Genomic DNA, 13,894 nt, shown 5'->3' on the forward strand with positions numbered 1-13,894 from the left:
TGAGTGGTATTTGCCATAGAGTTGTCTTTATCCTTATATATTATTTTATCACCGGAAACTGAAGATAATCGAAATTAGGAACTAAGACCAATCTGATGGATTACCATGTGAAAACCTGCATGCAAAAAATTCCACATGAAGATTTCCTGCACTTTGTTTCGATTAATCATCCCGGAAAATGATATATAAGATTTAAATCAGTTCTTTCCTACTTAATACAAATCGAACCTGAAACTTAATGGGTCTTCACCCAGAATGCTCTACACTGAAACATTTTTTTTTCAGAAAAACAACAAAACTTTTTTGAACTGCCAACCTGTTGTTATGATTTAAATATGAACTAAAGAGCTGCGAAAATTGCATATCATAGTTCAATAATAGTCATCGCGAATTACAATAATTCAGTGGAGTATCATAGGGTGTGTTATAACGTAAATAAGGGAGGTGGAAAGAAATCAAATTGAAATTGTGTCAGCTAAAAAGAGCCTGTTGGAAAACCCATGTAAATGAATTACTAGGAATACCAGAAAAGATATCACTGATGATGTACCTACTTAGTTTCGTATATCCGTAATTTCTCACTTCAATTTCTGAATTGTCTATTATGCAGATTTAGTAAAAAACAAAGCAACGCAACTTTTCATCCATATATAATTGTGGGGTTTATCATACACTCTCTACGAGCAGTGGAGGGTAGTTAACTTTCATCAGATGACACCCCTAACTCTTAATTTGTGCCAGAAATGGTTAGACCGTTTATTTTGAGGATTTGGTCATTAATGGGGTCTTTTATCACCACACTATGCAACTCATTGAATTCGAATCTTTATTTTTTTCATATACCTATTGTGAAGTGGATGACAAACATTTTATGAACTGTTTGGAAGAGCTTTCTGAAGTGAACAAACCCATAAATTTTGATCGAAATTGGACCTTGCATTCCAGAGTTGTGGCTATCGCAAATTCAGGTCAATATTCATGAATCACCCCGTATCTCCGAAACTAATAGCTATTAGGATACAAAACAAGCAAGTTTTCTGAAAGGCCTGGATGACCTGCATTCGCCATTAGGCTATGGCCAACGACTCATGAAACACCCTGTATAAGTAGTGCCTTATGAAAAAGGCGGTGGTTTAGGTTACTAATTTTTTCCATGACAGGGCGCCAAATAATTGACCAAAACTGCCCAGGCCGGCTCTGAAAGATACCTATGCCAAACAGGAACTTATACCTAATACAAGGTTCACTTATCAATTGAAAACACTCATGGCTAAGCTATTGAAAAGGGTTATCATTTTAATAATTATATAAAACAAAATAATCTGGTTGATAGTAGTGAATCTAATAAACATTTATCATTTTATTCGGTCGAAAATGTCTATAAGAGAATGCGAGTTTTCAAGGATCTCCATTAAAGTGCACATTTTAACGTTTGAAGTCATCTATGTGGCACTGATTTGTGATTATGTAATGGAAAAACCGAATAAGGAGACAAAGTAACTTTGTGAAGTACTATCTAATCTAAATGAAGGAGCATGGGCGTCACCAGCAAGTGGCAAACTATATAGAGGATCAACTGATCCACTTAAAAATTATTCATAAAACACTAAAATGACAAGGCAGTGTATTTAGGGAAGTTTTAGCTGGTTGTCTGGTTTGTCTATGGTTGTCATTATTAAAACCCATAATTCTGGGAAAAAGAATAAATGTCCCATCCCAAGAAAAGTTTCCCCCCTGGGCCCTCATCACGTGTTTGCTTTTGCCACAGCCTTCTGAAGTCTCTATGGACGGCTGTGCTGTGGCTGAAAAGTTCATTTTACATACTTATAAATGTATGATATTTTATGAAAAAAATGCACCCTTTGCCCATAAAAACTGCACAAAAAGAACCATTTATGGAAGTTGGAACAATTAAAATAAATAATTAATTCTCTATCCAAATTTTCCTGCTCCATTTATTTTTATATATATTTATATTTCAATAATTGTTAACAAAAATTAAATTGCTAAAGTAGCAAAAAGTGTATACGTAAAGTTCAAAAATTCACATATTTTTCTTCCAAAAACCTATCCTAACCTAAAAATTCATACCTGATTAGCAGATTATAATTCTCGCAAAAAATCCAAAATACTTGACATTCTTATCCAATTTGAAAGATTTTATCACAATATGCTAAGCATTTTACACAAATAGAGGATCTCCATAGCCTACTTGACGACGATTTTTTTTAACGCACGTTAGAAATGCATGCCTATTTGAAAAATAGAGTATCACGTGAAAAAGAAATTATGCACATTCTTCTGTATATCCAACTGTTAAACATCATGCTAGCAAATTCAAAAATAGAATTTCCATTTCACATTATGTAATAAATATATACTAATCATTCTAGAGGCCAGTGAGTCATCACATAAATAACTCATCTTGATAAGAGGACAATCATTGAAATTTCTCCCCATGGATAGACAAATTTTCAGAAGGAAATTCATAGAGAAAAAAAATTCTTTTCATTATCTAAAACAATATATTTTTTAAACAATAAAACTATAAATATGCATACTGTAATAACAATAATTTCAACTAATTCACTTTGTGGAACATTACAGTATATTCCGTTAGGTGATGTATCACAAGACTCAAAATTAATAATTTAAAATGTGACTGAAACACTTCTGTATCAAATTTCAACAATTTATGTTTCAAGAGTAGGTAGCAATAAATTTCTCATGGAAAGATTTGAACACTCCCAGCATATCCTTCAAGGCATCAGTTTGTGGTAAAATTGTAGTACGAAAATGATATGTTCCAGGCATTTGACCAAAACCTGAACCTGGTACAATGCATATTCCAGTTTCTTCAAGTAGACGGAACGCATAAAAAGCATCCGGTGCTTTGTTTTCCTTTTTAGCAGCCTCAATTGCTTTGGGTGGCAACTTAATCTGAGGGAAAGCATACATCGCACCTTGCACAGGGTTACAACTAAATCCTTCAATTTGATTAAAGGTTTCTTCTACCATTTTAGCCCTGAGTTTGAGAGCTCCCAACACTCCCAATTTTTCTTTCATAAACTGTTCATAACTTGGTTCATCCTTTCTTGGTGGGTTTGCTACAACATCGATAACTGCCTGTCCTAAGACAGTAGAACATAAACTGGCACTTATCGCTTTCATATACATAGCCTTAACGTTGGGGTCCATATTTAGAATTTCTACATAACCCCCTCGAAGGCCGCATTCACCCATGTAACCTTTTGAACATGACATGAAACTAGCCAATTCCATATCAGAGTAAGGGGCACCCATTTCCATCATAACCTTCTTGAATGAATAGAATTTTGAGCCCTCAGCATAAATATTATCTTGATATACCTCATCTGCAAGTATCATCAGATTCTCCTTATGGGCAAATTTGATAATTTCTTGGATATTTTCTTTAGTTAAAACTTGACCGGTAGGATTACCAGGATTTATAACTACAATAGCTCTTGGCTGAGAAACTTGTTTTGCCTCATTTATAGATCTTTGGAGTTCCGGTAGTGTTAATCCCCATAATTTTGATTCATCCAAATAATAACCAATTTGGTGCATATTGAATTCAGCCAAAGTAGCTGAATAAAGGGGGTATTGCGGAATAGGTACCATTACTCCGGGCTTCTTGCATCCAATATCACATATCAACAATTTTAAAATTCCTTTGATACAATCACTAGCACCAGCTCCTAATACAATATTCTGCCAGTCACAAGGATGACCATCTCTTCTTTCAATATATTCTGCACAATGTCTCCTGATCAGTTCAATTCCAGGAGAATCTGTATAAGATCCAACCGAACCTCCTCGACAACCTTTCAAAATATCTCGAGCTCTTAATTTTGCATCTTCGGGAAAATCTGGACTTTTCATCAACTCGGGATATGAAACAAGAGCTAAAACTTGTCTTATGAATGTAATAGGTTTTTGTCCCATAGCATGGCAATCTCCAATATTTGCTTTGAGTACTGTTTTGAAAGGTTTCTTGATTCCCTTTTCGAGTTCTTTCTCAATTTCTCCAGCTCTAATTACTAAGGGTCCTCTTACAGCATATTCCATTACTTTAACGCATGGATTCAAGGTATCCAGAGTTAAATTTTTACAATTTTTATCAGTTGATGTAGCCATTGTTCGTGGAGTTTCACAAGATAATACACCTGATACACCCTTTATGAGGTTGAAAGGTTTTCTAACCTCTGATCCTCTGAAAGTGAAAGGATGTATTAAATTATCTGACATTTCAAATAATGGAGCGTTGTTGCCAGAAGTGCTTGAGAAGTTTGGAATTTTGGCCCGCAGCGTCGAAGATAAAAATCTGGACGACATCTTGAGTAATAAGCCAATTCTTCCCCCAACTGGATATTTTTAAATATTCGATGATGTTGATATATTACACTGAAACTTTGACACTTGTGTATGTTAATTTTCAGGAACTAAGACGAAGTACTTCGGACTGCAGTTTCACACAGGACAGGCCTGTGTTATGATTTTGGCAAAAACACAAAGTGCGCGCGCGTTTCGCTGCCAGATTGTGAAAAAATTCTTCTTTTCTTCAAAACAGATAGGAAAAGAGTTAATAATTTGTTTGCAGTATTGATTGATATTCAGTAGCCCGAAGAATAGATATAAGATAGATCCAGTAAAAGTTATCAATTCACCATTTTTCTGGACAATAATCTGGTGATAACTAGTTCCTTATCTGTACAGAGAATGGATTTATAATAAATTATTTATTCTACATTCCGATATGGAATTGAAGGAGTCATTTGACAAGAACTTGTAGTTGACCAAAAATATTATATTTATATATGATCATTGGCGTAACCAGAATTTTTTAGGGCGCCTGGCAATAAGATCAATATGTAGGTACCAGAGGTACACCTATACCTACACCTACCTAGTTTTATGTTTTCTGACTTGAAAATTATGACGATTCTTGGGATGGAGGCGCACACCAGGAATAAGACGAAACATTTATTTGCAGGAAATCTATATTTTCATTATTTTTTGAGAAAGCCGTTTCAAATCTGGTATAGGTATGTAGCAATCTGAATTTGGAGACTCATCAATACAGTTTTTTGAAAATACCTATTTGATACACATAAGTTCTCTTTTCTCGTTAATCGTACTGCCATTGAGAAAGGGTCTCTGCATACTGCCATGTCTGCCATCCAGTGTTTTGAAAACATTTTGGCAACATAGGGTAAAACCAGAGACAAGTGAACAGATTAATTTGTTATTCAACAGGCTATTTTTCATTAAATTGTTTGATCGGATGCTGTGAAATTAGGTTCTTTGCTTTAGATTTTGAACTTGTCACTTAATGAAATAATGTGGTGAAAATGGGTGACCGTGAAAAAATAATAAGAAATAATATAGGGACATTTTATTCAAAAATAGGAAAAGAGATCTCATTTTCTTATTATGGAAGTTTCAAATAAACATCAAACATTTAATGTTGGAACATTTCTTCGGGAATGAGTTCGAAATGCATAGCAGATCTTCTCGTTCTTCTAATACAATTTTGACTTCCTTTACTCTCTTTTACGTATCCTGGATTGCATATGCAGAAATTAGGGGCAGTACATTGGCCGTTTGGACATCCACTCGGACAGTCTGCAACACATCTATTAGCTGCATGTCGGGGATCTTTCACGTAACCTGCAATCGAGATTTCATTTCAATGTTAAGTTGTTATCTTCTTGTTATCTTCTTTTTCCCATGATACATTTCATCTAGAGGGTGAATATAAATTTAATGCAAGATCTAAAATATTGCGCATCCTCCATTTTTATTTAAGTTCATATTCATAATTTGATTCATTTATGTTTTTTCTTCTGTGAAAATTCATGCATTAAAGATGGCATTTGCGATCGTGAATGAGTCCCTTATCATTATGGTCTATTTCGATTCAAAATTAGAATTTGCATCAAGATATAAATATATCTTCTTGGTTTGTACCTACTATACATTGGTGTTTTCTTTGCATTTCCCTTGTATTCTAAAATATGTATATAAATAGATACATACTTCATGTATTTATTGTACGATCAGGTCGACTTTTGCGAATAACTCTCGATTATTGAATTTATTTCAAATATTCGTTTTTCAGTTGGTAGTATTATTTATTCGTCGTTTCAATTGGTGTAGGTAGATATGGTGCAGATATTTTCAAAAATATCGTCAAAATTGTCCTTCTTAGTTCTAATTCGTTTAAGCCTAGACGAATGTTGAATAAGAATATAATTATTAATTCTTCAATGGGAAAATTCAATATGATATGATATGGCTGCCGTAAGAAAAAATAAAAGTTAAAAGTTATATCTGGAAATCTAGGAGAGGCCGATATCAATAGAGAATAACAATTTGGTATAACCTCATTGGATGACGCTAACATTTAAGAATTACAAAATTTCATGGGAATCGTCAGTAAAAGAAAAAAGATATAAGCAATTGAAATCATCATTATTTAAACAGACTTGCATTCAGCCAAAATACCCAATTATCTGAATATCACATGATGGGTACCTTCATGTTTAAGCTTGCTATTTTGAAAGGAATTTCGTTTCTCCTGGGGTGGCATAGCTTATTATGAAAACTTTAAATGGCTATATCTTTTTATCAGGGCCGAATCGGAAAAAAATGGTAGTTTTATTTACCTCAATATATTTTTTATTTTTGAACATCAAATTACTCAAAAAAAGCGCATCATACGAGGAAATAATGAATGAATGAATAATAATTTTATTTTACAATACGTTAAAAGATTCTTTTAGATATCGTACAACTTAATTTCAAGAATTGGGTTCTTTGAATTTTTGGTATTTTTATGGTACGTAATGGTCATAATGAAAAAACTGGAAGACGTGGGTGATATCTTTGTGTTCGAAAAAGATTAATCAAATAAATGAAAAACTCATTCATCATTCGATAAAACTCATTGTGAATAGAACTAAAAATAAAATATTTTTATGGTTTTTCAACAGCCTGTATCTTTTAAACCAAGCCGATTCAGAAAAAATGATAAGGGAAGAAAGTGTTTCTTTCGACCTCAGGAATCTACCGTAAAAATATTTGTACTAGTCAAAGACTCACTCTATACAGTGGTGAACATCATCGAATTCTTCACCACCCTGTATACATAGGTATGAATTTATGAATTTCAGAACACATCGTGAAAATCAAATTCAAGGCGGTAGTTCCCTATGCCATATTATTATCATTATTATCTTATCCTGATTCTCCATAGGTACCGAGGTACCCCTCAGAAGCTCTGCGTGAGCTTGTACGAGTTCGGAGAAAGTTGTGTTCTGTGCAGTAGCGGATCCAGGGGGGGGGGGCACAGGGGGCGCGTAACCTCCACCCAAGACCAACAATTCTTTCCTCGCTTGCACTAAATTTTCATATCATTTTCAAATCTATTTCCGAAAATTTACCTCAATGGATTCGAATAGTCCACCAAAACTCGAATCTGGGAGATTTGAACCCGTCTCCGAATGCGACTACATATTTCGTTTTATATTTTCGTGTTATGACTATCTTATTGATCGATAACCTTTTTTTTTCACTATATCTCGAGAACAGAAGAAGCCTAAAGATGTTCGTGCATTACCATAGAAAAGTATTTTTTCAGATAAGAATAGAAAATTTTAGGTTGGGAGAGATGGGGAATAGGGGGGAGGGTAGTGCCAAATTCGAAGGCTTTGTTACCAAAGATTTGTTTATTGTTACTGTGTCCCTACGCCACCTTAGGCACAGCACTGTTAATTTGAATCCAACAGTGAATCATGGAACCTACCCGTATCGACTAGAAAATTTCTTCTCTAGCCCGGGATCGAACTCAGCACAGAACACACCCATTCTTACATCTTGACTTACTTTATGGAGCTCAGTACCTTACGACATACTGAGCCGACGCTTTAACCACCAAGCCATGAAAGAATACATTTTTCAATAAACATAAGTAGTCAGCCTTCTTTTCTATATTTGCCCATAGGCTCTCGGATTTTTAGCTGCTCTAAATAATAGCTTAAAATTTTCTGGAAAATATCATCGAAATAAATAATTAGAAGTAAAGGTAATTAATTGTTAATATAACTCATAGTTCGGTACCCAATATTTAATTTATTTAGTTCATCTTCACTCACCTGTGATTAGCGAAACACGCGAAATGAACAATTTTCTTGATTCAAGTTGATATTATCTATTGAAAACGCAGTATTGTGACCTACCTTTTCTACAAGCACACTCATTTGGACCGACGCAAATTGCATTCAAGCAATCTGGATTGCAGTGTGGCTCACAAATGGTGCCTGTTTTATCCAGTGTCCATCCAGGTCTGCAACGACAAGTGTTTGGCGCCACACAATCCCCGTTAGAACATCCTTTAGGGCAGGCTGCAAGACAAACGTTACCTTGTTTCAGGAAACCTTGTTTGCAGCTACAAGTATTGGGGGCAACACATTCACCATTCTCTCCGCATCCACCATCACAATGGGGTACACAAACGGAAGTTTTCGGATCACGATCGTATCTGAAAAAAAATTACAATTGTAATACTATAGATGGTCTATTAATTTCAGCAGGTTGGATTTGCAGCACACAAGTGAGTACTTGCTTTCATAAAGGTATGTGAGGTCAACGAAAAAATGTAATATGCACCTCTGCAAAAACCTGTCTATATTGACTTGCCTGCTTAGTAGCTTCTGCTATCAATTTGCAGGCTCTACTGTAATAGACAGTTTTTCGTCCTTGGTACATGAATAACTATTATCATTGAGTATTAAATCCATGGGTTTAATACTCAATGCTATTATGCAACACAAAATCATAGATATAGTTGAAGTTTCTGCTGTCAAGACATTTTTACCGCTTCATTTTATTAATAAATGGCTTGCTGCTAAAGTGAACTTGTGAAATTTTTCATTGGCTCACCCTGTCTTACATTGACATTGGTTGCTTCCAATACATTCAGCGTTCTGACCGCATCCACCGACACAAACTGCATGGCAATATTTCCTATCTGGACTGAGCTGGAAGCCAAAATTGCAAGAACACTGGCCAGAATGAGTACATACACCATTCAAACAGCCTATCGGACATGTTGGGATACACTTATGGCTCTCGATGGGATCCTTGATGTAGCCTTTTTTGCAGGTGCATACGTTTGGCGCCGTACAGTTAGCGTTTTCGCATTTTTTATCGCAGATAGGCTCGCAGCTGGAGAAGGTGTGAGCAGGTTTAGCATATCCCGAGCAGCAGATTTCGATCCTACTCAAGGTTGGCCTTGACTGAAAAAAAAAGAGTGAAACATAAATATACACATATATACCAAGTAACTCTTCAGAGAACGCATAGTAATGATATTGATACATCGCTGCATGTTCCTGCGATCTGAAGATGGGAGAACAACTTGTTGGTGAAAAAATGTATGCCTAATGGAATAAAGTAATAGGCACCATTTATTCGTATTATGCGTAACACCATCCGATAAAAAAATATCAACAAATGGATCGGACAAAGGAAGGACCATTTGGTCGTGTAAGATAGCTATGGATCACGGTTTCGGTCTCATTTCATATCATCAGAGTAACATAACTCTAACCCTGTTGGAAAAGGCACAGATTTGAGGAACATATTTGAATGCTTGCAAGTGTTAGTTTTAGTTATCTCCCAGCGCCACAATGCACACAAGGATCTATCTTACTTTCCTGTCCTGAACCCTAAAACAAAGGAAGTGGATATGCTTATACAGGGTGGGTCATCCATAACTTTCTACCCCGAATTGTGAGCTTTGGGATGGAATAACGAGAAAACGCCCAGACAGGTCAAATTTTGTTGAAAGGGGTACAAATAAGGGTGTTCAAATGAGTTTGATATCACTACCCCTCTAACAGCAACCCCTAACAGCTTTCATTTTTGAATAGGGAAATACTGAGTGACTCTGTATAATAATAAAGCGATGAAATAAAAATACACCCATGCAGGAAATTGAATTGCCTTTCCAACAAGGTGCTGCTCGACCCCTTTTTCCTTTTCAAAAATGAGAGATGTTAGGGGTTGTGGCTAAAGGAGTGGTGATATCAAACTCATTCGAACACCCTTATTTGTCACCCTTTCAACAAAATTTGACCTGTCTGAGCGTTTTTTCGTTATTCCATCCCAAAGCTAAAAATTCGGGGTGGAAAGTTATAGATGGCCCACCCTGTATGCCCCAAACTCCGCCATTCAGCTTTTCGTTCTTTAATCTTCCTTAATTCGAGGTACAAACGAAAAGAAGAGGTTCCTTGAGTAATTTCAAGAAAAAAAGTCTCTTGGGACCACAAACCATTCGCTTTCGAGGGCAGGGTGTTAAATTTAGAATTTTTTTCAAGTTTTTCTCTTACAGTATTTACACTTCACAAGATATTCAACTGAAATTTGGCATGAATATTATAATCGATAGCTCACACCATATGACCAATTTCGATAGCAAATCTACAGGGTGATATTTTTTTTGGGACACTGTCCTCTGGTTTCGTCCAGAACTTTTGTATTAGTGAGCCACTGTTAATTTGAAAAAATGTAAAAAAAGCTTTTTTGTTATACTGAACTCCTGTAGTTTTGTCGTATCTGCTACCGATTTCGAGAAAAAATTATGAATGATTTTCTTGAAAACTCGAAATCCTCAGAAAAATCCAAATTGTCATAAAAATTCAATAAGTTATCTGTGGTGAATAAAATCATTGTTAGTTTTGAGTTGATCAAATTAAAATTCTAGAAATTATTGTGTTTATGGGACTTTTTTCTTTATATTAGTGAAGGAATCTTTCCTCTTCATTTGTACCACAAATTTAAGAACACCCTGTATTGTATTTGCTCTGTATATTTTATATTCAATAACTAGAGTCAAAAAAATCTATTTGATAGATTTTCTGTTAAACCACTCAAATAACATCAAAACGAAAATGTTTTATTTATTTTATCAATCACCAAAAAAGGATGAATTATTTTTAATCGTTATTCTGTATGTTTACTCACTCCATTTCCTTGAGGTATTGGTCCTTTTCTATCGTGTTCACTCAGTAATTGAATTGTTCTGGAAGAAAAATAATTCGTTAAATTAATTCTATGTATGTGCTTTATGATTCATGAATTGAACCATAATGAGGAAAGTATATTCTTATGATTGTTTGGAAAACAATTATGAGAATTCTCATAAATAGAAGCCAATGTTGTTTTCTCATGTCGATTATGTGATAGAATCCGAACTCCAGTCGACAATCTAACAAATAAACAAGATATATACGTAGCTCTTTTGAAAAAATTTCGATTTATTTGCGGACTTGTCAGTAATACTTTTTTATGAAGGGTATGGAATGCCCCCCATAGTTTTTGACCTATCTCCCATAGCATACAAATCACAAAACTAATGAAATGTCCCTTCGTTTCCTAGTCTTCTTCCCAGGAAAGATGTTTTGATAATTTGATTGACAAATTAGGAGACATGCGACAATATAGAATTGTAGATTGTAGAATTCTTTGATGATTATTTAGGAGCTTAAAATTGTGGCATTTAAGATACTTGATTCTTCAAGTAGTTTTGATAGGTAGTGGTGGCATTTCGCTATAATGTAACTTAATGGGGAATAAGATGAAATATTTTGACGACCAATTTAAAATTTTCAAGATGACCTTTTTTCAGTAGGTAGCAATTAAAATGCGAAAACATAATATGATAATGAAGCCTCTATTCAGAGTATTCCTAGAATCGTATGAAAGCGAGCATATTCAAATACAATCAAATAACTTTGCAACAAGATAGAATGTCGTTCTTGACATCATGAAACCTCAAACTTACGTATATTGAACTCGAATACTGCTCGCCATCGATAAATTTAGAACGAGTGAAGGTCAGTTCAGGGAAAATATATATAATGTAAATGTACCTCCTGCTTGAAAACCAAATGTTATGGATAATGAATGAATTGAATAATACATAATACATAATTTTCTTAGATTTCTTAGAGATTTTTTGATCAAGAAAGAACAGAACAATACGTGAATTGTTTGTACACATGATGGGAGACAGAACATGATTTTAACAAGAAATTATCATGATATATAATGGCTTAAAATACCAGCAAAATATTTTAAACTGCCTTTTCTCATTTCCATAAAACGACCTGCCAATTTAATTTCTGCCAGTTTTCTAGTTCCTAAGAAAAAGGACCAACACTATTTTTTGACAAGGAGTCAACCCTTAAATATTTAATTGAGAGAAAGAAGTTTGTACTCACTGGATCTTTATTTTGAAATCTACTCGACTAGTTTCGGCTGCTAGGCATCCTTAGGAGCTTTTTCAATGAAAATGATCCTGGATAATGGCTGTATTTGTGATCAAATTCCTTAAATATTTGTCGCAACCTATTCATTTATTACGCTCTGTATATAAGCTTTCAAACGATGTATTACAAGTTGATTTTGTTGTTTTGGGGATAACTGTTAAATTTTGTATCAAGCAAAATGTTGTTCATTGAAATCATTGGATGATTATTCGCCATCATAAACATTTTAAACGTTTTCTAAATCACTTATAACGTGGGAGATATGATATACCAAGGGCAACTTTTTTAGAACCCACATAAGACTGTTTATTTTCATGTGACACTTAATTCATATAACGAGGTATTTTTTAAACAATTTAAACATGGAAACAAAGTTATCACCTTTCGTACACTGGATTACTGCCAAAATTAGGTAGGTAAGACAAAAGATTGTGCTTTTTTTCGACATTCGTGAATTTGTTGAAAATGCCTAACAATCTCAAATAGCACCTATGGAAGGACATCATATATAACCTCCCTATGAGTCTCGAGTATCTACACATCCTGTGCTTCCCTACTAAACAATGAAAGGGAAGTGACCAGTGTAGAAATATTGATACACTATATTGAAAATGGTGGTGAAATTGTTCGTGGTAAGACTGATAAGAGCGCTGTTAACTGTTACCGGATTTTTACCTTCAAGGAAGACCATAAGACAGGTGTGTGACAAATATAAACCAATATTACCATACGAAGTTCTTTTGCCTTAATCTTAAGATTTTTCAAGATACTTTCAACGTTCGCCTGTGGTTTACATTGAACCGACATAATGCTTCCTTTTCAAACGGGTTAACGGTTATTTTTCTATTAACTATGTGCTTGAAGCATTATATGGAGACGTATATTAATAAATTACTTTCTCATAGTATAATTCTCGATTCATTCAACTCAAGAACCGCTGGCAAACAGGTAGCCCTCAATTTTTCTCTGTTTTCAATCCAACAACCAGTTCCAGTGGTGAAAACCATGTTTTAAGAATTACAATACCTTCTATTGAACTATTTGCTGATATAATATTATTTTTTCAGGGAATGCCAAGAAACCAAACCACATGTTGCTCTTGAAATACAATAAAAGAACTTATTGTTAGGATCAAGTTCATTGCAATTTCTCTTTTGCATTATTGAGGGATTATTGAGATGAGAGAGACTGAATTTTTCGATTTTGTTTTATTCCTTTCCTTGAATGATTCATACAATGTAGAGATAGTGATGAGAAACGGAAATTATCCTCATGAAAATGAGGTACATGAGCTACATAAGCAAAGTACCTATCCTTGATAATTTCCATTATAGTTTCTCTATGAAAGGACATAATAGGAGTAACTTTTTTACTTACGGTACTTCCACAACGCAAATACCAGCTCTTGGATTACGCAGGACATCATCGGCACACAAAAAAGTCAATGAAACAATCAACAGTGTCGCGAGGAGTAAAAAATCGCACGCCTTGTAAGACGTCATCTTTGGTTCTGTTGGTTGGGATGCAAATCGAAAGCT

General features: G+C 34.6%; 2 protein-coding genes across 2 annotated transcripts; both read right to left on the reverse strand.

Annotated features, from left to right (window-relative positions):
- Nucleotides 1-2,505: 2,505 nt before the first annotated feature.
- On the reverse strand, nucleotides 2,506-4,621 carry LOC123314693 (alanine aminotransferase 1-like). The gene has a single exon (XM_044899996.1). It carries the CDS (start codon nucleotides 4,354-4,356, stop codon nucleotides 2,701-2,703), a length of 1,656 nt encoding a protein of 551 aa, XP_044755931.1. The 5' UTR covers nucleotides 4,357-4,621; the 3' UTR covers nucleotides 2,506-2,700.
- A 780-nt stretch (nucleotides 4,622-5,401) lies between these two features.
- Nucleotides 5,402-13,894, reverse strand: LOC123314694 (von Willebrand factor D and EGF domain-containing protein-like). The gene is made up of 5 exons (XM_044899997.1): nucleotides 13,734-13,894; nucleotides 11,050-11,107; nucleotides 8,965-9,320; nucleotides 8,262-8,563; nucleotides 5,402-5,691 (listed from the first exon to the last, which is right to left on the reverse strand). The coding sequence occupies exons 1-5, from the start codon at nucleotides 13,856-13,858 to the stop codon at nucleotides 5,483-5,485; spliced, it is 1,050 nt and encodes a 349-aa protein (XP_044755932.1). The 5' UTR covers nucleotides 13,859-13,894; the 3' UTR covers nucleotides 5,402-5,482.

Source organism: Coccinella septempunctata, chromosome 6, assembly GCF_907165205.1.
Source record: "Coccinella septempunctata chromosome 6, icCocSept1.1, whole genome shotgun sequence".
NCBI lineage: Eukaryota > Metazoa > Arthropoda > Insecta > Coleoptera > Coccinellidae > Coccinella > Coccinella septempunctata.